Genomic DNA, 24,348 nt, shown 5'->3' on the forward strand with positions numbered 1-24,348 from the left:
TATTATCTGCACCCATGTGGATCATTACATATTTCATTTGAAGTTTTATCTACACAAAGAGTGCTTGTCTGTAGGCTCAATTCATTAGTGGGCTTAGCCTTTTGATGGGATTTGTCGACAGTAAGAGCAATACTGAGCGTCACTGGACTTAACCTTTAAATATAAGTCCCGGAGGAAATATGCATCTGATTTCAAATGTATAATTTGCAATGATTAAAAACCAGTGTGTGCGCGTGTATTTATATTGACGCTCATCATGACTGTGCAGCCCCGTTATCATGCAAATGATGCGGGACGGGTGGCCCGTGTGTCATGCCCTTTTAAGAAAAATGAGAAATAGTGGGGAGTGACGTCTCTGCGCACACAGGCCGGAGGCAAACTGACACTTGCGGAGCGGCGAGAGACAGCGAGCGAGAAACGGTGAGTGCAAATACCAAACTTTACCAGCTGCTAAACGCCGTCAAATAACTCGTTTGCCAGGGCGCAAGTAGCGTCGACACTCGGGGGACGATAAGCGGACGCGGTAGAGTGCGCAGCGGGCGTTTTATTTGTCGGAGAAATGAGAAGAATTGTCCGCAAGTACAAAACGGGAGTGTGCACTCCCATTTTAGTCAAGGCCAGGCGGAAGGGCAGGTAGCGTTAGCAATTGGTTGCCTTTCCCGAGCGAATAACACCGGAATGCGGGTTGATTTAAAACCTGCCAAGCCCGGTGGACATTTGAGCTGTGAAATGCTTTTGATTGCTGCTTTTTCCCGACAGCCCGGCTGTGTTTTGATCACACGCCGAGGACAGGAATGTGTCGGCTAGCTAGCTTGCTTGCTAACGAGCCGCAGCTAGCGGTTTATGAAGTGTCGGCCCGTCGCAGGCAGTTAAAGCTAGCTAGTTAGCGGCATTTTGCTAACAAGCTTGATAACGGGACTTAGAGTAGATGCTGGTATGTAACTGGACTGTTTATGGACAGATGCTGGCCTCAGTAGTCAGGATTATAGATTATGTTATTATTTTTTTAAGGATTTATTTGTAAGCGGGTTTATGAGTTGAACTGATTTTGATTAATTTTAGGGAAGCTAATGGTTATAATAACCGCACATCGACTGAGCGTTGGTTGGTGCTCTGTGGTGGAGTCACAGCCACAGATTGCAGGGACTTACCATGACCTGGAGTGTTAAACATATGCTACTGCTGTAAGCAAATTAGGTGGATTCACAGTGAGACAACCCAAGAGCTCAAATGATTTTCTCTTGTCTGGGTCCAAGCGTTTTTGCAGCCTGTTGCAGGCTTTATCTGCTGCACAGGAAAGTGACGTGAAACAGGAAAGGTGTTCACTTATCATCCTCAAACTGCTTTATTGATAATAGTTTTTCCCAGCATGGAATCAGCAGACCTTAAAAAGCACTTTATCAAGTTCCTGAAAAGCAAGCAAAAAAAAAAAGGCCCTTAGGAGGTAAGAGAGAGTCTTAAATTTAAACTGCAATAAATACTTTCTGTTGCTTCACATTGACAGTAATGTTAGTTATAAATTGACATTGAATTCAAATGCAGCCTGTAGGGAAGCATTACACGCCTTTTTAAACAAAGTGTAGCATTGTTGTGATAATGGATTGTGAGCACTTTTTCCTTTTTTGTGGAGTTTCCTGTAGCAACAATTGTCACAACTGCCTACAGGAGCTAAAAAATACTTATAGGCCATGTTGTCCCTACTGGTTTTCCATCATACTTTCACACTTGGGATGGTATGGTCATAATACATGCATTAAATACATCATATGTGGTGTTGACAAGGTCTTAAAAAGTTTTAATTCCTTGAATCCTACAGAAACCCTCCCTAACTGCCATGTGAAACAGACATTTCAACTATCTCAAAGGTGCCGTTCTTCACTCCTTGTTGATAGATATGATTTATCTGCATCATCCTGTACCCTGAATCTCTTCATGAAGAAAAGTTTTGATGATGGGATATAAGCTATTAAAACCACTTCCCCCCTGCTCTATACAAGCCTGTTGTCTGGAGTCTTGAACAGGAACAGAGACTGGAAGAGGCTATTTTAGTAGGCAGCTACTCCTTTTCCATCCTATCAGCATGAAGCCTTCTTGCGTTCTGGAAAGAGGATGTGGTTACAGGTCAAGGCCCCAGCGACACAGATGCATTGGCTGATGGTGTTTGTCAGTTACAGATCTTTGTCATAATTAAGTCACAGCAAAGGTTTGTGTGCCTAGCTGCAGTTTTGCTCTGACTCATGGGGTCATTCAAGGTTAAGGGGGCCTGAAAAGAGACACAAGTACAATGCTACTTTATAATGGGAACATTTGGTTCTTTAAGTGTTTTTGCATTTTAGGTTAGATTAGGTTGTACAGTAAGTTTAACAACTGTCCTGAGAGAGATGAACAAATGTCACTGTACCCCTGAAACTCCCTTGAAGGTAGATAATAGGAACATCTCTATTACTTAGAAGTCTTAGGCAGATAATCTAGTATTATCTATCATACATGAAGATCAGCTTTTTAAAAAAATACATTACAGTAGTTGTCACTGTGAAAAATGTACCCTTTTTTTTTAAGCTCTGTAGGTAGCACTTTATTTTATTGGCTTGTAAGTTCCTAATTTCCTAGGAAGTTTCCTGAGAAGAACTATGTAATTTGGGATGCATTTCAGAGTTCAATTGTTATACTTCCAATTTGTTACTTCCAATTAACAGCTTTTAGGGAACAGCAGGTCAGCTGAACATGCAAAAATTAGCAATTTGACCACAGGCAAATTTAGTTTAACATGAAGAGCAACATGAAGCTTCATTTTACAGGTCCATTATTTCCCATTAAATTCTTAAGTTTCCAGGGAAGAACTATGTAGTTTGGTACCAATTACAGAGACCGAAACTGTTATTTACTTAGTTAAATTCATTGTCTTTTATTCATTGAGTTTATTATGAATTTCCATGAAAGAAATGCAAACTCCAGTGAATATTTATTTTGCATTTATTTATTATTGAAAGCAATAGACATAGATGGTAGACATATTTAATTCTCAACATCGTGCAAGCTTTGTGTTTAGAAATAACTGAAAGTGTACTTACTCATCTTTATTTCACCTCTAATTGATATCAAATTACAGTTATTTCAAGAAAATCTATTTGGAAATAAACTGAAATGGATATACCTTTTAAAATAAACATTACCAACGTTTCCAGTTATTTACTGAAATGAATAATATGTGAAATATCCACAGTTCTTTCCAGGAAATGTTCAAGTAATTATTGGGATATTAGTTGTAAATAAGTTAGCTTTAATAAAGTGTCAGTTCTCTGTCTTTGCTTAAACCCTTTCTTTGACAGGTTTTCTGCTTTCAGTAGCATCTGGGTTATTCCCCTAAACTTTGTGGGTTGCTCATGCTAAGCTTGCTGTGAACACTTGATGTGAACTGTGGTTTTGGTGGAGGTAATGAGTAACCAGGAGCTTCAACATGAAAACACACTCCATCAGAGCAATTATTATCTCACACTGTTGTTTTTTTTGTTTTTTTTTTCTAAGCTTGATCTTCAAGGGGATACTTTATTTATTTATTTATTTATTTATTTATTTATTTATTTATTTTATTTATTTATTTTTTTTAAACTGTAGCTGCTGTAATTGTCATGTGGGTCAACAAGCGGGGAAATAGGATGCCACCAGCGTTGGTATCATGCTGCTAGCTTAACGAGCGGATGTGTGCATTTTTACCATCCGCACTGGGTGGAAGATAGAGAGGGCAGCTGTCAGTCATACGCCTGCTATATGCCTGCTGAGTCAGTTGCTGTGACAGCTTCTTTGCTGTCAGATTAGCCTCACTAGAACAGGAAATAGTGGATCCTGAATGTTGTAGTTTAGCTGTGTAGCCTCCTGCTCTCTAAATTGAGTTTTGTAGTTGATGCAGACTCACATTTGCTGCATATTCTTTCTACCAGCGCCACCTCGTCCAATTTCCAGCCTTAGATGGATACATACCTTTGGCTGTAGAGGGTGAGTGATGCAGTGATGTCATGGTGGAGCATGTTTTCTGTGGCATGTGGCTTTCCCTCGCTCCTTATTTGCTGGGGTTACTACGAGAGCAGAAGACTGGCCGTGGTGTGTTTGTTTTGTTGGGAATGACAGTGTGTAGTTGAGGGCAGTGGAAACAGGGAGAGGTTTGGTGTTAAAGGGAGATGTCCTTAAATGGCCTTGTGTGTGTGTGTGTGCGTGTGTTTGTGTGCATTGTGTGTAGGCAGTTGGATAAAAGAGTACAGTGTAGTGTGTGGTTTTCCTGGTATGAAAAATTGTATGCAGAATAGGTGTCAGAGCAAGAGCATCCTTTTCAGTCACGTCCCTGATTTTGTTTTTGCCTTTTTTTTTTTAGAAAAGGCTGCAGACTTGAGTGGAAAGCTCAAAAAGAAAGGAGTACTACGGAGACAGGTGTTGTTCATTAATTGAATATTAGGCAGAATTAGTTTGAGTCTTGATCAGTTATGTCATTTGGTTTGGGGAAGGTGGCATTAATTCTGGGTAGACATAAAATATAACCACTTTGCCATTCTTGAGAGCATGAATTAACACACTTGAGCTGAGAAAGTTTGTCCTTCACTCCTACTCGAGCTCGGTATGACACACTTTCAACCTTACCTTTTCAAGGGGTTTAATGCTCAGTGAAGTTCATCTTGACATGACCTGCCAAGCCTCATATGCTGTTATAACATACATATGAATAAAAACACAGGTGTATGGCACAGGTACTTAAAAAGTTAGTTAGTAGGAAACATTTTGAACTACCTACTAAATCAGCAACACTGCAACAAAAATGGGTGGTATTAGGTTGTAAAACTGGCTGTTTTCATGCTATATATTAAAAATAATTCTTCTCCATTTAAACTAAAATGCTTATGTTTGCCATTTTTTCTGCTGTGTGAAGCACTTACAGTTACATAAGGAGAAATTTTTTTTTATATTAGTTCTCTTTTTAGTCACGTATGAAACTAGCATAGAAATGGCATTTTCACAATCTGAAGTAATTTCTAGAGACCAAGGTCTGGACCAAGGTTTTGTCTGGACAACAGTTTAAAATCAAAAGATTTTAACATTACAATGATGATCCCAATGATGAAAGCAGCAAACCTTCATGTTTGAGAAACTGGAAACAGGGGATTTTTGGGGGGATGTTTGTGCTGCTGAGCATGCAACTGAACAACTTTTTGATTAAATGCAGATAAATATTAGAGGTTTTTTTTTTTTTTTTTTTTATGGGCCAAAAACCCCCCCCCCAAAAACATGGCATGTTTTATGTACCTCAGTTTTGCTCATCCTTTAAGGAAAGAATTTAAAGATGGCACATTTGAAAGGAGCAGACGTCCTTTATAACGTCCTTTTGAAGCAGTCACATACTGTAATAATCTTAACAGCCGCTGTTACGGACTAGACTCCTTACGTCATCATACTTAGCAGGGGTCGGTCCACAGCGTCTATACAAGAAACATGATGTGCAGATAGCTGACAAGTGAGGCCTAGCCTAAATCGAAGTCTGACATTGTCTGTATGACATTGTATATGTGATACTGTACATGCACTTGACTCTGCACTTGAATATTTACATGAGAGTGCAGCAGAAACTGTTTGCATAGCACTTGTACAGCCCTGTTCTTTTTCTTCTCCTTCCAATGGCTCCTCCCTAATCGTGCAAGGAGAACTTCTTTGTGTGTAGAGGATTAGTGAATATGAATTATTCACAGTTGGGGCTTCATATCCCACATGGTCACTGCTTGTGATTGAAGTTGGAGGTCCTTAGTCCTTTGTCCACCTCCCCTGTGTATTTGGATGGAGTATGCTGTAAAAAGAACAGTGTAGGAGGGGATCATCTGCTTCCCACAGTGGCTAGTGATTAGCTTTTGATGATTTGCAAAAAGGTTTGATTATCAAACGAGGTTATACTGTCTTCCTCGGGATTTTAACACAAGCCACTTTCTGATTTTCAACACAGTCGTGATGCCAACAAGCAGTAATTTTCAACCCGTGACCTGAAAGTATTAGTCTCTTATTTTCAGGATCAAGGTTCATGAAAACAGAAGCTACTACTTCTCTGGTGTGTACTCAAGCAAACCTGGTGTTAAACTGTTTCATTTTTTTCTTGAAGAAAGTCTGGATATAGCACAGCCAGGGATCAAGCTTGTATCAATTATTGGAAAATGTGGTACCAAAGGATGACAATATTAGTAACAATTAGTTGTTTAATTGATTAGTTGATCAACTGAAAAATATCCAGCAACTATTTTAATTGTTTCAGTCATTTATCAAGTAAAATCTTTGGTTTCAGCTTCTCCAATGTGATAATTTGGTTGGACAAAGCAAGACATTTGAAGATGTAACCTGCAGATTAAACACCAATGATAATTATTAACTACAACCCAAGTGCCACCTTACTGTGTTGTGATTTGGTTTTAAACTAACCATTGAGGTCTGTTTTTCTTTATTTTCAGGGCAGGCTGAAAAAATGTATCTGTAATTCAGGAGAATAAAAAATTAATTGTATTTACAATGGAAAAAATAATGTCAATACAAGTTCTAAAATAAATGCATGGCATTTCATAACTTTCCAGTGAAAAGCATGTATATCCCAAACTGGTTATTGTGACTTTTTCATATAACTTGAAGCAAGCGTTCTTCAATGAGTCTAGAGAATTTCTTCTCAGTCTTTATTCAAATAAACCATTTTAACTTGTCACAGTCAGAATTTGTCATTTTAAACAGCCAGTGGTCATAAACCTTTACAGAATTTGATATGAAGTCAGGTCAGGAGACAAAGAACCAGAAATCCCCCTCTTCACCAAGCTACAACTAAAGTTTAGTGAGGGAGTCTCTATTGCCCAGCTTGTAGTGACCCACTTGGCTAACTAGACTGACTTTACACCACAATGTGTGCCAATGATTAAAGGCCTGCATGTCTCTTAAAGGGATATTCCAGTGATTTCACAACCCCCCCACCCCCCACCTCCCACTGCAGTTTCCTCTTCCCTCATCTGTTTTCTGTCATTAGTCAAAACGACTGACACTATCCTGCTGTTTTACAATACCAAAAACGAGTCGATGACTAAAAATCTGACAGTGGGGTGTGTTTTGGTTTGTGAAGCCAGATGATTGTGTCATTAGGAGGAGTATCTGCCAGATCCATGTATCATCTCCCCTTCAGTTCCCCCTGCACTCATACACCTCACAGCTGGTTTGTGTTAGAGAGGGGTCACATACTCTTCACCTCCTCCACCCTGAAGCAGCTCCACTTATGGGTGTTCCCTCTATTGTTGTGCTGCGTCTTGTCCATAACCTCCAGGAATGACTAGAATCCCTTCTTACTAGAGAGGAGAAATTTAGAGACCAGACTTGGAAAGTTCTTTTGTTTTGCTTGAAAAGAAAGTTACTTTAAGCAGAACTTGTTTTTAGTTTTGTTTCACTCTCTTCTCACACCTTTCTCATTTTGTTTGTCCATTCTGCTTCTCCCTGTTTGTCCACTACAGACTGTTGGGCTGTCCAGTGAAGTAATCCCGCCATGCGTGAATACAAGCTAGTGGTGTTAGGCTCTGGAGGTGTGGGCAAGTCCGCTCTGGTGAGTATCCAGACTCTTCTGACCCCCTTCCTGCCTCCCTCTGTCTGACTCCTCTGAAGTGTACTTCCTAAAGACTTCGTAGGACTCTCTCAGATAACTGTCAATAAAACAGCAGGATATTTTACTAGCTTTTGGATAAAAGTATGTGGTAAAAGAAGGCAAGGCAAATCAGGGTGCGTTTTCTTCCAGGAAGCCACAAGAGTACAGATGAAAGTGTCTTTTTCCTGATATTCTACTTGCATTTCCTGACAAGTGTTCACGCCTACTGTCTTCTTTGCTAGTTTTTTAAAAGAACTGCATAAAACTGGCCATGTGTGTTGCAGGCTTGTTAATTTGTGTCTGTTGTTCCCATCAATCTGTTGGTTTCTAGATGGAGTAATCATGCACCAATTTCCTGTAAAATAATTCAAACCCAAATTAGATGATATATTTTTCCATGAGTTTGAAGAGCAGGCACAACATTTTGATCCTTTATGTATTTTATTGTCATTACAAGGTTGTCAGGAGAACATGCATGTCTGTGAAATGGTATATGCCCAGCTTATCTAACTTCGACCAGGTGTCAAAGTCGGATTAATCCCTCAAACTGGCAGGCTGACATGTTTAGACTTTAAGACGTTATCAGGTGAACTCAGTCTACCCTGCATGTAAACCTGCCACTAAGCACGGTGCTTTAAATAGCTCAGTCCAGACTTCATTTGCATATAGTCACACATGTCAATAAAATGAATATGCTAGGCTTTATTTGAACTTGGTCTGCTGCCCACCACCTTCATGAACGTCGTCATTCCAGATGTCCTAGTTGCTATGATAAGCTTTAAGACATGTCACTTTGGCCATATTTGCCACTCTGGCCCCGAAGGTCACATTGATCTGATGTCCGTTTGCTCTGTATCTTCTCTTGCAGACAGTTCAGTTTGTACAGGGAATCTTTGTGGAAAAATATGACCCTACAATAGAAGACTCATACAGAAAGGTGAGTGTCCCGTGGGGGGGGTGAGAGGGAGAGGCAGTGAGTTCTGGCTTGGAATGAGCTGATTGTTAGCAGCTGCTCTGCAAGTTCATGTCATGATATTGTGCTCTTGTTTTCTCTCATGTAACTCCCTTCATTTCTGTGTTTCTTTTTCTCTTTCCTTATTTTCCCTCTTTTTCTTTCCTTCTGCTTTACATTTTTTATTCTCTCTTGCTTAATCTTTTTTTTTTTGCTGTGGGTTAATTGTCTCTCTTGGTATTTATTGTATGCAGGAATTTGAACATGGAATATGTGTTCAGTGACCTGAAATTAAGTTTTACATTATCTCACTCCGTTGTCATGTTTCTTTTTTTTCCCTTTTTTTTTATTTTTTTTTTTTTTTATAAACAGCAAGTGGAGGTAGACGGGCAGCAATGTATGCTTGAAATTCTCGACACAGCAGGCACAGTAAGTGAACTCGTTGCCATTAAAAGCTCTGTCAATATCCAGCTTTTCTGTGTATCAGGAGGGCTGAGTCACTGTATTGAACACTGACATTGTAGGTGATGGGAAACTCTGTGTCTTCCAGTAATTTACGCTGAGGAAATACAGGGCTACTGCCGATAAATTACCTTTGATGAGATGTAAATACATTGGGGGTGGGCAGTAAAAATACAAAGTTGGATAGAGCTGGTAAATAAATAAGCTGAAGTGCTCAAAGATTTTCATTAGCTGAGATGCCATCAAATCATACACATAAGTGAACTATGCTACCTCATAATAACACAATATGGTGTGTTTTTTTTAATGTGTAATAAGTTCATATTTTGGTCAAGCACAAGTTTGCTAGAAGAGTGTGAGTAATGCACTTGCATACAGTATACCTGATGCCATAAACAGGTTGATGGTGCACAAGCAACAAGTGGAGGTCAGTGGGTGCTGATAGTCTTGTGTGTCTTCACAGTGCTGTTAAAAATCCAGATCTAACAATTGTACTGACCTGTATCTTTTATGCATCAACTAGGGCTGTAAGTAATCATCAGATTTCCTCCAATAATCGTTGATCAATAAAAGATCTCCAGATAATTTAAAAAATGTTTGTTTTGTATGACAGTCCAAAACCTGAAGACATTTTTTTGTTTACTATGAAGAAAGACAAGACATCCTCACAGTGCAACACACTGGCACATCAGATGTTTCAGTTTGGCTTGAAAAGCAACTGACTATGTGTAACCTTCTGTTAAATGCAATGGACTTCTACGGTAAATCTTTTACAAGATACAAAATGCCAGAAGGCACATGACGGAGCTCATGCCTGTTCTTCCTCTTAATTTTCCCCGCTGTGTAGGAGCAGTTCACAGCAATGAGGGACTTGTACATGAAGAACGGCCAAGGCTTCGCCCTGGTATACTCCATCACAGCACAGTCCACCTTCAATGACCTCCAGGACCTGAGAGAACAGATTCTACGAGTAAAGGACACAGAGGATGTAAGTACAGGCTATGCACACTTAGGCTTACAAGCATATTTATATCAGCTCTTCTACATTTTCACAAAACTGTTTCTCGTTTTCTTTTATTCTGTATAATGGCTGGATAGGTTGTAGACACCAGATCCAGTGGAAAATAGTACAGATAGGTTACGAGCACCCCACTTTCATGTTTTCAGCCACCTACATTGTTCAGGGACCCGATCAAGCTGTTGCTATGGATACTATTCAACACTGTAATCACTGCATCTTATGCCAGTAATTACAAATTTGTATTACCATGACATAATGCTGGTGGTGTCACGATGTTCTGTGTTGTCTATAGAGTGCAAACAATGAGAAAGCGCTTAGTGAAACTTGTGTACTGTATGTAGCCTAGCATTAGGTAATACAACTGTCATGGAGGTCCCTGTGGTTTGTTTACTTCTTCTGTGTTTAACATGGAAACACAACACTGGACCCCACTTAACTAATAGTCCAGTAAAAAGTAGGGCAATGTCTTTTTCTCACTTCTGGAATGATAAAAACCTTAGATTTGCTTCTTTGTTAGTACAAACAGTGTAATACAGTGCAAATAAAAAGGGGATGCGTCATCTAATTGTTTTCCTGCTTTGCTGTTTGTCGGCAACACATTTCCATTTTTCTGTGTCTCTGGTAAATTGTGTGGCTGCTGGAGTGAGTAAACCCTCCAACCCCTTTCTGGTGGGGCAGTGCGTCAGCAGAATCTAAGATGCCCTTTTTTGGTGATCTCTGGAGGGAATGAATGTTACCATAACCCTCTCTCTCACTCTTTCCTCCCTTCTCTTGCTCTCTGTTCCCCGTCAACCATCTATGAAGCCCCTCTGCAGCCTGTTGCAGACGTTTTTCACTACCCTTTTCTGTCCATCGTTCTATTGGTCCTTCTCTCGCTCCCCTTCCTCTATATCAGTGCCAGTATACTCTGCTTTTTTTGTTTTGACTGGCCTTTTCAGTGCCTGTGTCTCTGTATTTCCCCCTCCTCTCTATGGCCTGCTTTGTGGTCTTACTGTGGTCTGGCACTCTGTGCTGGTGATTGGACTGTCAGGGATGATGTGCAAGGAAAGCCTCAGCTCATCAGAAACACACTGGATCGTGAGGCTGTGGTACTTCATTAGAACCTCAGTGGTTAGGGGGCTGAGGTTAGCCTCAGGCTAACAGATGGACTGCAGGATCAGTGGCTCCTCAACATGCAGGAAAACAGTTGATGTCCCTTTTCTTCTCTAACTCTTCCGTCTGAATATATCCCCAGTTTAAACAGTTGTGTTTATCTGGCTATTACGTCCACTCTGTCAGCTATCAGTCCTGTGGTGGTTTAAACCTTTACCTATGATGGCAGTGACATCTGTTTATCTTTCTTTGCCCCTTGCAGGAATGCACGACCAAAGGAAATGCTTAACATGTTTTACTTTTTTTTTTCATCCAAGAGGACAGATTTCTTATTCAGTGAAAGCTTTTAAGCTATTGCAGAGCTAAAGCAGACACTCGAGTTGCTGCTACAGCTGTTCTCATTCTCAGCTCTGCCACGCACCATTTACTGCAAAGCTGGCAAAATGTACAGACGCACCTAATGTTGCCAAGCTCAATTAAAAAGCCTTTTAATGACTGTACATTGAACACAGTAGGACCAAATTCCATCTCCTTAAAAAAAGTCGTTAGGAGTCAAGAATGAAGTAGTCACCAGTATATTAAAAGCTCACTTCCTTTACTTCCTTGCACAGTTCTTATGTAAGAGAGGTCTTATGACTTTTCCGGGCCATCTCCGTCTCTGCTTGTCTGACTAGGATGGTGCTAATAACTGACTCCATGCTTGTGACTCACCATACCATTTGGAGCGACTGGCTTCATTCATTTAAACTACTCTATACTGTCCTGTTCTGTGTTCCCCACAAGCCAATCTCTAGCATGCCATTGTGGGCGGGATAGGACCTGTCTGTAGCATGTTAACAGCGTCTGAACAGATTCTCTGTGGGCTGTGTGGATTCTTCAAGCAAGCTAATGCTGCCTCGTGTGCTGCTGACACTGAGCATTTTTTCTTCCCTGCATACCTTCATCCTTCCATCCCTCTCTCCATCCTTTTCATCCCAGCTTGGCTCAGAGTTTGTGTTAGGAGGGCATACCACTGCTTCTCCCAGGACCCCTGGGAGAAATGTCATTCAGCAGTCCAGTGCAAGGGCTTGTTTGGATATCAAACATCAAGCAGCAACCTCCGTGGGGTTAATCTAAACATTGTAGTTTCCTGTCGTCTGCCCCACAGCCCAGAGAGATTCAGAGTGAAAAGAAAAAAGGACCGTGGAATATTCATCCTATACCTTGAAAAAGTTTTAGGAGGAATGTGGGCATACCGCTGTCAAATACGACCTCTTAACAGGAGGCTTGTGCATTGGGGTCTGTAGTATGAGCAAGTTAGTGCATGTCAGGATACTACCAAATTGCTTACAAATATCCAGTTTTTCCAGAGCCACAAGACACGTAGGGGGGCACGTTCAGGTTCAGAAGAGGGTGGTGAAGACAGGGTTTCCCCTGCATAGATTTATTTGTTACAGGCCCACCACAAATAGATATCCCCAGCTGATAAGTTATTGGCGCCTGTTACGCTGCATGCAAACTTTTCCACTCGTTGATTGTGTCTGTTAATTGCTAAGCTTCACCACAAACACAAATATCCTGTGAACCTTTGGAAAGCTCCAAGTGAAATGCTGGACTTGTCCTCGAACTTGAGTCTTTGTCTACTTTGATAAGGTTATGCAGTGGAATTGCATTTATTTTTTCAATGTGATATGTGAGTACGAACACACACACACACACACACACACACAGTCTGACACTATCATGTAATTCCAGGGAGCAGCCAGAGCATGGAATCCAACTGCAATGTTCGAAAACATTCAGGAAGGAAAGCGATGTTATCCCGGCTGGGCGGGGCTGTCGTGGCTTCCTCCGGGCCAGCGTGCTCCCTAGATAGCCGGTCAGGAAACAGCAGGCAGGATGAGACGCATCCCGACACCCTGACTGCCCCAGCTCTGCCCAGTGTGACAGTTAGGTCTGAAGTTTTGCCCAGAATATTCTCTCTTCCTCAGAGAGTTTTTGTTTTTTTGACCTTGGTTGTTAAAACATCTGGCTGAGTACACAAAAGAAGAAGTGTTGGGTATTTGGGAGATTCCAATACCAGCTGGACTTCATGTCAGCAGTTGTGTTTTCAGTTTTAGCTAGAAAGGATTTCCTTTTTACAGAAACAAAACAAAAATAAGCTACCGTCCTTGCTAATTCATATTGATTCTTTAATCTCTTTTGTCACTGTTGTGTAACCTAAATGATTTTCTTTGCCTTCCCAGAGGGATGGGTTGATTTTCTTGATCGTCTTTGTGACCCTCCCACATTCAGGCTTAAGATTGAAATGAATAAGCCACTTAGCTGTTATTAATTATTACGTCCCTTCTTTTTGTACTTTGCGCTTGAACATGTATTTTGCTTTGTTGTGAAAAGTTTTCCTGATATTCATCTTTACACCTCCCAGGCCTAGTTGAAATGTCCATTCTTAGCACTGAACTTTCACAGACTTCAATCCTGCCATCGTTGGATTCATTGTTATACTTTGGGGGTAGGAGGTTGCCTGTACGAAGGAATATATGGAACATATCGATGTGACAAAAATTAGGACCGTTAAGAGTCATTATGATATGATGGTAAATGTTTGATTTATTTTGCAGCCCTATGCATGATCACAGGAGGGTTCTAAATGTTTGATAATGAGTTGTACAGCACTGAAATCACACAGTACCTGGATGCACCTCGCTTTTTTTATTCTCTCTCCTGCCTTTTTCTTCTGCAGAAGTATATGAAGATGCTTAGTTTACAGAAGTACAGCAGGCACTGCAATGATAGTTTATTCAAGTCTGTTTCCCTCAGTTTGTATTGCATTTTGTCTTTGATACACCACCGCTTTTCCACCACAGTCGAGCTTTAAAAGTGTTTGCCGCATGCAAGTGTTATGTTGAATTCCAGGCATTGCCACATTGCTTTTTTTTTAATGCAATTGTGAATTTGGGATCTTTTGATGAAAGGAAAAACATGTTTTTCATGTATTCATAGTTGTATCTAAAAAAAGTATGATTTCGGAATTCATACTGAAGCTAAGGTATTGTATTGACACTAGTGCCAAAAACATTCCCATAACTCCCTGTCTCACCCAACTTGTTCTTGTAGCTTGAATTCAAGCGTCTATTTCATGTTCACTTTCTGCTCCTGCTTTTTTATTATCCTCTCCTTGTCTCATTCCTCATTTTCCATGTTTACCAAATATTGCTCTCCACTTCTTCTCCTTCTATCCCTCCTTTTCCTCTATTTATTTTTGTAGACTTACTTAAGGACCAATGGACTAAGTACTCAAAATAAATGTCAGACACGTGCATTTGATTAACAGCTTTCATTCAGATGTGTTGTTTTTCTTCTTCAACTACTCATCATTTTGTATTCATTGATTCACACATTCTATTGTGGTTGCATTTATGATGAAAGTCTGTTATATTTTTACAAGACAAAATGCCTCAGGGGGGATTAATTAATTAATTGTTTGTTCATCTTGTTTGTCTTCAGGTGCCGATGATCCTGGTGGGGAACAAGTGCGACTTGGAGGATGAGCGTGTGGTGGGGAAGGAGCAGGGCCAGAACCTGGCCAGACAGTGGAACCACTGTGCCTTTTTAGAGTCCTCTGCTAAGTCAAAGATCAACGTCCTCGATGTGAGTACACACTGGTGACCCTGCCTGGACTGTACACAACCAGTCCTCAGACAACTGCCTCAATCCTACATTCATACAAATCTGTTCACCATTTGATAAATTGGTGATATCTCGTTCTATTTTGTGTTAACAAACAAAAGTATTGTTTATCTAAGCTGTACATACTAATGCGCTAAACTGGATTAAAACCTGCTGCTCAGCGATGCACCCCGGTTGAACATACTGTGTGTAAACGGTGACATCAATCCACTTAGAGACGAGGCTTCATGTAATCGGTACAACAGTGTGTTAGGAATCTAATGAAGTGGAGCGATGAGTTTACTACGTTTGTCATAACTAATAGTGCTGTTCTCATTTTGCCTTTTTGTGTCTCTCTTAGATCTTCTATGACCTGGTCAGACAGATAAATAGGAAAACGCCAGTGGAAAAGAAGAAGGCGAAAAAGAAATCCAACTGTGTCCTGCTTTAAAGACCCCCCTCCAGCCCCTGCAGCAGCTCTGAGCCAGGTGTGTGTGTGTGTGTGTGTGTGTGTGTGTTACCTAAAAAACATTACGTTAGTCAAAACATACTCAAGCAGCTGCCATATTCATGAGGTCATGATGCATAAACAGACTGTCAGGTTAATAACTTCCATGTAATAGCCTTGTTCTTCTTGTGTCATGTTAGATGATGCTGCCTTCATCAGTTTCTATTATGAGTTTGTTTGCCGGCAGCTAAGTCAGACAAAGTGCAGAAGTCAAATTTAGTTGCTCACAGGGTATCTGTGGGCCCTTAAGTCTTAAAAGGTCTTGAATTGGATTTTTTTTTTTTTTGTTTAAGGTCTGAAAGGTCTTAAATTTTCAGCAGAGACTTGTGAGAAAGCACAACAATACACGGGATATAATTTAACCTACTGGAAAAATAAAATCAGTTGTCCTTCATCCCGACCAGGTCAATTTTTCCCTGATTTCATAGCCCTCCTGATATTTGGCCTGGTTGTGTGCAGCCACCTGCCCCCCTGATGTGTTGATTACAATTTTCTTTGGTGAGGTCTTAAAAGCGCTAAATTTACTTTCAAATAGTATGCATTGGTGGGGCACTGGTGTCACCAGTTGTTATTGTGCCTTTTTGAGCTCAGGAGTCAAAGCACTTAAGGAAAATTGGAAAACCTTTGGTGATGCAATTCAGAGTGATAGCCCCCCCTCCAGGCAGCTGGGTGTTGGTGGTGGTATTCAAGATGACAACAAATAAAGCTTCTGTAATGGAAAGAAAGCTGACCTTAGCTTAACAGGGTCCATTTCTTCCAAATAAACTCACCTCATAGTCACACATGACCCGACCTGGACTCATTTTACTGGATCCAGTATATGTTCAAAGGGTTTTTGTGCGTAGTTTTCAAGTGCAACTGACTGATGGTGAGACAGTGTAATTCCTCTGTAGTCATTGTCTGAGGAAGAACTATTCTAAGTAATAGTTTGTATGAGTGGGATGTGTCCTGTTACTTTCTATAAGTGTATATATATACTTGTAGAATATATATATATCCTTTGACCTTTATTTCTGTGAATCTGATGACTTACACATTCAGTAAATGTTTTTTGGGCAGGCTAACAAGTGCTTTCATTAGCTTTTTTTATTTTTATCTTTATTACTGTTGGATGAATGGATCACTGTATGATGGTTATGTTTTTAAAAACTGACACTGCAGCAGCTGGTTTTGTCTGAGGAAATCCTGATCTGTCATCAGGTTGTTTCCCAGAAAAATTAGAATCACTTCTTCTTCTTTTTTTTCTTTTTTTAAAAAATTTATTTATTTATTTTTTATTTTTCTCACCAATTCTTTTTAAAGAGGATGTCTGAAAACAGTCACGCTCAGTAAACCAGACAGCTGATTCCTGTCACTACCCCTGAACAGACATACTAGTGTGTTTATTTGTGATTGGCCTGTAGTGATATCCACTGTTTTTACAGTTGCCTGTTTGCTATTTTAGCTGGAGGTGAGAAATGTGAACAAGATCTTCGGTCACTATATCTATTTTTATATTGGAATCCTGTCATGTTTCACAATACAGTAAATCTGCCAAAACTACCCAGAAGAAGTCATGCTTATTGATTTGCAGCTCTGCCAGTAATGTCCTTTTAACAGCAGGAAATAATGAGGCACACAGCACAGCTGCCTTGGTATGAGCAATATAGAAGAATCTATGCAGGGTTATATATAACATATACATGTATAATGACATATAGCCATATCTAATTTAAACTCGTAGCACTACTCGAGGTCTGCATTTATGTTCACTAAGAGCTCCTGATAAGATTCAACCCCAGTTAAACCATCCTTCAGTGATTTAGAAAGGCAAAGTAAAGAATGTTTCGACCCTAATGTGGAAAATTTCCTTTAGAAGACGAGTTTAGGTTCAGTCAGTTGAGAAAATCGCGTGTGATCTTATGATGTGCATCCACCCTCACATGGCGATTACTGAGTTGAGCCTTAGTGTTTCCAAACATTCAAGGTTGAGAAGTCTAAAGGTTTCAGTATGCTTGAAACTAACTTGGTTGTTTGTTGGTGGCACTGGTGTTTATAGCTGCTTCCCATGTCCAGACTCAAAGTCAGGGGGAAAAGTCAGCTGTTAAAGGCTGGCTGAATCACAATACTTCCTAAAATCTATTCAGGATGTAGTTTCTGTAGTCTCTGTAGTGTGATGAATCATTCATACAGATAATGGCACACACTTTTGGACAGTCTCTCCTCGATGAAGCAATCGTTATCTTGCACTTGGTTGTACATTTAAAAAGTGACAGAAGTGGTTGAGAAAAACGGCTTGAGAGAGAAGTTTATACCATAACTTACTTTGGCACTTTCACACACTTGGCCAGTCTCTGTGTAAAGTGGCCATGATTGTTGGGTTGTCTGTCTTTACAAAAATTGTAGCTACGGCCTCAACACTTTTGTCTGTTTGTTGGCGGTACAGAAGCTTCTGTGGAGACCATTGTAGCCTAAATTTTTGGATGGATTCTGTCTGACCACCACTGCATTTGAGTGAGACTAATGGGCAGCATTGAGTAGGGAGACTTTAACCTTCAACTGAAGGGCTTCAGTACAAGCTGTCATTTCTGTGGGTGTGAAATGTGCTGAAGCATCCTTGAGCAAGACGCTGGCTCTTTAATATGCTTGGGGTCCTGTCCTGTAGCTGATCCTTGTGTCTGAGTGGACAAATAATTTCTTTACATGAATAAGCACATCTCCCTCAATAAATTGGCATTCACATTGTCCAAATCGCATGAGGTGCACACAGGGGGCTGACTATATCCTGATGTGAACCTTGTCTGCTGACTCTCCAGAATTGTTTCTGGAGAGTTCTGAAGAGATGTCAGCCCTTGAAATCAGCATCCACACAGCATGCAGGATGGTTGATATGAAGATAGATGAATAAAAGGTTCTATACTCGACTGTGTGGTCCTATCATTTAAGAATGAGTAGAGTACAAAATAAATCTGCAAAATGTCAAAGCTAATTTTGTGCAAGAATAAAGAGCATAAACAATTTAGTAGTACTGAAAGTTGACACACAGGAATGAGAAAATATAGAGAAAATATGCAGTAGGAGGACCTCTTTCTTGTTTCAAAATTGAAAAGGGTGTGTTTTTCTAGTTTTTCTAGTGCAGTTTCTTGTTGGGCCTCACAATTCCTGTTAACACATTTTGGTTAACAGTGTTGTCAAGACAAGGCCTCAATGTTGCCGAACCCGCAAAACTCAGCCAGCTGCAGAGATTTTATATCTACCTTGTTCAGTTACTGTTAACTTGCAGTTCAGGGGGAAATAAAACTTTGATATTGCCGATAACGCCGGATTAGTGAGACAGACAGTACCATTGTGCCCAGCCCAGACATCAGGGTCGCTAAGCCACCCACCGCGTTCCTCGTCTGAATCCATCTGTGTTGGGCAGTTAGAGGTCCAGAGTGTGTGAGAGTGGGGCCTCTGTCAGCAGGCCCCGGGGCGGTGTCTGTCCCCACTGCCCCCGTTCACACGTTGGCCAGCCCAATGAACCAACACTAATGGGATTACAGCCCCACTGTTCCACTGCTCACAACACACTACCTCACTATACACTGCAAGAGAGAGAGAGAGAGAGAGGGGTAACAGTGCCAGCCTCGGACAAGGCAGAGAGAAAGTTACTGGGGCATTTCACTCTGTAGCCATTTTCCAGCTGACCTCATGAGCTATGAACTCTGTCTCTGATTTTACTGTATTCACCGGGGACGGAAATTGGCAGGGAGCTTCTGGCAATACTATGATTATTGAGGTGCTGAATATTAGTATTTATAGTTGTGTACTTTTTACCTGATACAGTATGGTGTCACTTTAAAATCTGCACTAGACATTAATCAAGGAGTCAAAGAAGAGACAACTTGAAGATTTACTGTATGTTTCAGAAAACTCTGGACAGACATTTTAAGCCAGGTTCGAGGTTCTTTTGGGCAGTTGAAGCAACTCCTTTTCCCTCAGAGTTTACTTCAGCACAGTGTTGAGTCAGATGTGCCCACATGTTGTTTTATCACCGCGATACGAGACCTTGCCATTAGCGTTTATAGACTTGGTAATTGCACTCTGGGTTGTCTTTTAAGCTTTGAAATCTAGAAGTTAAGGTTGATGGTACTCCAGCTGGGAATTTTGTATATAAGTCTCTAGAAGACTCGACAGTGGGTCTTTGTCACGGCAGACATTTTGACTTGTCACAGCAGCAAAAGTACCGGTATAACACTAATCATATGGCCCTGGATCTGGAATACCTAAATGAAATGCAGCCATCATTGATCTTGTTAAGAACACCTGTGCTTTTCTAACTGCGACAAGTCAAAATGTCTGCAGTGAAAAAAGCTCTGTTGGTTCACCCATGGTAAGAGCCACCCCTGTACCCTGAGACCAGTCAAATGCATTCCCTGCCCAATTAGATGCCCCACAAATCACTTGAGAACATGCCACTCAAGTAGCCAGCTGGGCATGGATTTGCAGGATTATGCATATACTTACTTCTATTTTTATTTAGCCTGTGCTCCACCCTCAGATGTTGCTTTTGGTAAAAACTTGTGGCTAGGGCTTAGCCGTTAGGGATTTGATAAGAAAAGACAAACCTGCTCACCAGTGGCTCTTAACCTTGTTCAAACCTTGTTTTAATTACAAAGTTAAAAGCAGCACTGTTGTGTCAAGCTGAGCAAAGAGGGTACCAACAGCAGCTGCACTAAAGCCACATTCATGTCATGTGGGAGGGAAGGTAATGATGGGAAAAATTCCCATGTTTATTACTTGTGCGTGCTCCTGTCTTTGGACAATAGCTGTCTTAATTGCTAAAACAAAACAAAATAGAGTGTGTTAGCTATATTTCTTTAAAGAATGTCATACTACCTAGCAAGTAAACTGTTTGCTAAGAAATGCTATTAATGGATACTACAGGAGTGTCATTTGAACAACGTGTAGTAACATTAAGTGACAGTATCTTTACTGCAGAGTTGAACATGTGAGTGTTAAAAATACTAAAAATACTGTGCATGTTCAGTGAAACTCTGTATTTATTGAATTTCTGTGTTGAATTACCTTGAACAACTGACTTCGTTGCATTTTCATATTTTTGGCAACAAGTTGGATACATTTTAGAACAATTTGACTTTCCCCAGTCATAATTATGACTTGGATGTTGATGTGAATACTGTCAAGTGGGAAACGGGTAACTACGATTACTCTGATGTGATGTGAAGCACAGAATGAGCTGAGAGCAGGAAGATCTGGCTGCAATAAAGTGATGAAAGTAAAAGACCATAACCGAGCCAGACAAACATCTTCCACTGTTGCTCGTCTATGCTCCCTATGCGTCCCTGAATTAGTTCGACAGTCTGCCTCATATGCCTGTTTGTCATGAAGGGATCTCTGGACTGTGAACCACGGCAGCTGGCCAGAAGTTATCAGCAAAAAAAAAAAACAGTTTTTACTCAGAGCTTTCTTAAACATCCGTTTGTCCTGAAAGTTACTCTGGGGAAAAGGGATTAGTTGTAAATGGACGGGGCTTCTTCGTCCTTCTGGGTGTTCTCATTCACTGCTGGCCTCAATTCCTCCTCTAAGACCTTGACTGTAAGTCAGTTGGTGATATAAATGGGAAACATGTATTCAAAATGAAATCTTAATAGATGGATAGATATATAGAACATTTCTTGTGTTTTTCTAGACCCTGGGTTGTGTAAAATCTCCAAGAGCTGTCCTTAAAGGATGAGTCTGTGGGATTTAGAGGGTTCTATCTGCAGAGATGAAATTTTTATATTTATAATTATGTTTTCATTAGTGTATAATCTGAAACTAAGAATCATTGTGTACCCTTAGGGCAGGGGTCGGCAACCCGCGGCTCCGGAGCCGCATGTGGCTCTTTCATCCCTCTGCTGCGGCTCCCTGTGGCTTTAGAAAATAAATAATGAGTATTTAATTTAAATTTATTTTATTATAGTTTGTTAGTTTTTTAAATGTAATTCTAAATTTGAAGATTATGGTGATCTTGTAACATTAAAATAAAACGTGTTTAATTTTTTGTCGCTCAGAATATGCGTCACAACCGCCGATGTGTGAAACCCGCCGGCACGCGATTTATTGAGATTTTCGACCCCCGGTAATTTCGTTTTCTCTGTAGCAGTTCATTGATTTCATAAATGTAACACACTTTTTTTATACATAGCATAAAGGTAAAAAACAATATATATAGTGTTATCTTCATTTTAGATGTCAAAAGGGTTTTGTGGCTCCCGGTGTTTTCTTTTCTGTGGGAAACGGGTCCAAATGGCTCTTTGAGTGTTTAAGATTGCCGACCCCTGCCTTAGGGAGTTCATCCTCTTCCATGGAGCCATGTTGCACTGCCATGTTTCTGCAGTAGCCCAGAACAGACGAACCAAACACTGGCTCGAGAGAGGTTATTTTGTGATTTTGGGCTAAAAGTCACCCCAGGTTCTCCTATATGCTAGAGAAGGGAGGGGTGAGGCTAGGTCTATTCATTTGGTTGCAATCTGCAACCTCACCCCTAGATGCCACTAAATCTTACACAGAATGTGTGGTTCTGAATTTAGATCTTAGAAGTAAAAAACACTTTAGAAAAAAGGTTGGACATAGAACCTTGTGTTTAAAAAAAAAAAAAAAAAAAAAAAAAAAATTGCTGAGGGGAAATTTTGGATGATTTGATTTTAAGTGCTGACTGCAGTTATGTTAAGTGCTGTGTCACCTATTCATACACACCTTGCAATGATTAAGACTGTCCGTCTTCATTGTGCCTGACACTTACATGCCTCAATATGCAAGCTTTCCTCTTGAAAACGCCCTCTTAGATAATTTTGAAGCTGAGACCAAGTCTTTACACTTGGAAACATTTATGCATATTCTTCATGCAAAGAATAACAGAAAAATTGCATCATTCTTAAAATAATGTTGCATGTAATACCAGGATTTTACTCTGATTGTCTTTTTTTACAACAGCCCTTGGCCTGTCAAACATCTAAGAATTACACTTAAGAAATCTTTAAGGCGCCAACTTCTTTTCCTTTCTTTGCTGAGTGTAATCAATAAGACATGTTTATCAAGTTGATTTCCTCCCTCTTACACTGAACTGCAAAAATTTAAATTTAAAGAGCGACTCAAGTGATTGTGTGATTGATTTCATATATGGTCAGAGAAGTAACAGCAAATCAGAGAAATTGATTTACCCTACGTCTGTCATATTGTACATTATTTAAAAAAAGTTATTCAGTGGGTGATAATTCTGAAATAACATATAATCATAGATTATAATCTCTATAATTTATCGTTTTAAAGAGTTCATACTATTTGTGTGAAATCTTAAAATCTCTGTGAATAATTAACACAAACCTCTGCTGCAAGATACTCTGTGGGTAGATGAGGTACATCAGAGAAATCATATAATAAGGATTATTATTATTATTATTATTATTATTATTATTATTATTATTATTATTATTATCATCTCTCACTTAAGTCCAACCTTTTTATTTTTAGCAGTCAAAGCAGATAAATATGTGCCCTGATTTCACAGGATTGTGCAAACAGATGTAATGTCGCTGAACAGCCAGCAGAGGGCAGTGAGAGCTAATAGATAGTGTTATAATAGTGAGGATTGAATCTTGGTCTGACAATTGAGGACACATGAAATCAGGACTAAACCACTGTGCTGTTTTGCAGAAATGCTGTAATGAAGAACTGTTGCCCTGATTGGAACGTGCCAGCATTCCAACAGCCCCGACCCCCCCCTCCCTCCATCAGCCATAACGGTGAATCAGCTGACTGAACTGCTCCTATCAAAGATGAGGATGACCTACACGAGAGAGAGAGACAGAGAGAGAGTGAGAGATGGAGAAAATAAAGAGAGAGAAAGACAGTAAGAGAGAGAGAGAGAAAACTCTGGTCTCTCGCCTCCAAGGACCTTCCTCTATGTCTCAGTTTCAGTGTGAACCCCGAACGGACAGTCTCCATTTCTGCACCAACAAATAAAAAACACCACAAACTGATGATAGTGAAAGTATCAAAGTGTCCATGAGCCGCCTACATGGCCAGAGAGCAGCCCCTGTTTTCATTTTTTTGACAGTTTAACAAAAGGAAAATAACAGCGTTTAAGAAGGAAAAGTTAGAACTTGGATTCAGTATTTTTCATCTTTTTCGATATCAATATTGTATTTGAAAGACATGGAAGTTCACCTCTTTAGTTGTATGATTATAAATATTCTTCAAAAATGAGCATGAAAAAAATGCATCAGTTATTAAGTGTAGATGTTTTCAAGTGAAATCAAGTGGAAAAGTGAGACATTTTTTATAGCCATACACCTATTCTCCATGCCTGTCAAGTCAGTGATGATAGATCAAGGTCTATAATATGTATTATTATTTTTATTATATTTTTTTTCTTTGTTCGCCCTGTTGTTCATGGACTTCTCTTCTGCAAATATCTCTCTTTGATGTGACTTAATTTTATACTCAGTCACTGGGATTTCATAGCTCCCATAATATATTCTAATGCCATTTTTTGCATAATAATGCTTCAGAAAAAAAATGGGCCTTTTATAGAAGAAATATGGGGAAAAATAAGGATTGATTTCTATGTCTCTTGAAGCTGAAATATATTATACTAAACCAACTCTAATAATGCTTCTTGTGTTTTTCTGTCAATGATGTTCCAGCTTTTATGGATTATTAAAGTACATTTTAGTACATTTTCATTATATTGGTCAATGTATTTTTGTGAATTAAACTTTTATCCAAAGCAGATTTGACTTATTTGAGAGGACTGAAATTAAAAGGTGTTCTTAAAGGGTTGGAAAATGTACATAGAACAAAAATATAAAAATTGCATGGGGACACTTTGTAAGCTCCAATTAATTGATAATTAATTCTTTACCTCTAAAGGCCACTAGGAGTCAGTATATGAACAGAAATGACTCACACATCCAGTGGCGAGTGTCACAGTGTACTGACACAAAGCCCCAGCAGTAGGTGACATAATGGGGTGATCGTTCACAGTGACTAGAGTTCACAGTTCATCT

The 24,348-nt window shown here is 39.9% G+C and overlaps 1 protein-coding gene across 3 annotated transcripts; it reads left to right on the forward strand.

Moving 5' to 3' along the window:
* Positions 1 to 278: 278 nt before the first annotated feature.
* Positions 279 to 24,068, forward strand: LOC139630402 (ras-related protein Rap-1A-like). Of its 3 annotated transcripts, none has more exons than XM_071493795.1 (8): positions 279 to 420; positions 7,506 to 7,594; positions 8,502 to 8,570; positions 8,958 to 9,014; positions 9,895 to 10,035; positions 14,647 to 14,790; positions 15,170 to 15,296; positions 22,994 to 24,068. In XM_071493795.1, exons 2-7 carry the CDS (start codon positions 7,538 to 7,540, stop codon positions 15,257 to 15,259), a joined length of 558 nt encoding a protein of 185 aa, XP_071349896.1. In that variant the 5' UTR covers positions 279 to 420; positions 7,506 to 7,537; the 3' UTR covers positions 15,260 to 15,296; positions 22,994 to 24,068. The 3 variants fall into 3 exon arrangements, with proteins under 3 accessions (XP_071349896.1, XP_071349898.1, XP_071349897.1); XM_071493797.1 differs by lacking the exon at positions 279 to 420 and adding an exon at positions 1,395 to 1,444; XM_071493796.1 differs by lacking the exon at positions 279 to 420 and adding an exon at positions 3,767 to 3,993.
* Positions 24,069 to 24,348: the final 280 nt, after the last annotated feature.

Source organism: Trachinotus anak, unplaced genomic scaffold (assembly GCF_046630095.1).
Source record: "Trachinotus anak isolate AG129_WGS33_773 ecotype Australia unplaced genomic scaffold, CSIRO_AGI_Tana_v1 ptg000013l, whole genome shotgun sequence".
NCBI lineage: Eukaryota > Metazoa > Chordata > Actinopteri > Carangiformes > Carangidae > Trachinotus > Trachinotus anak.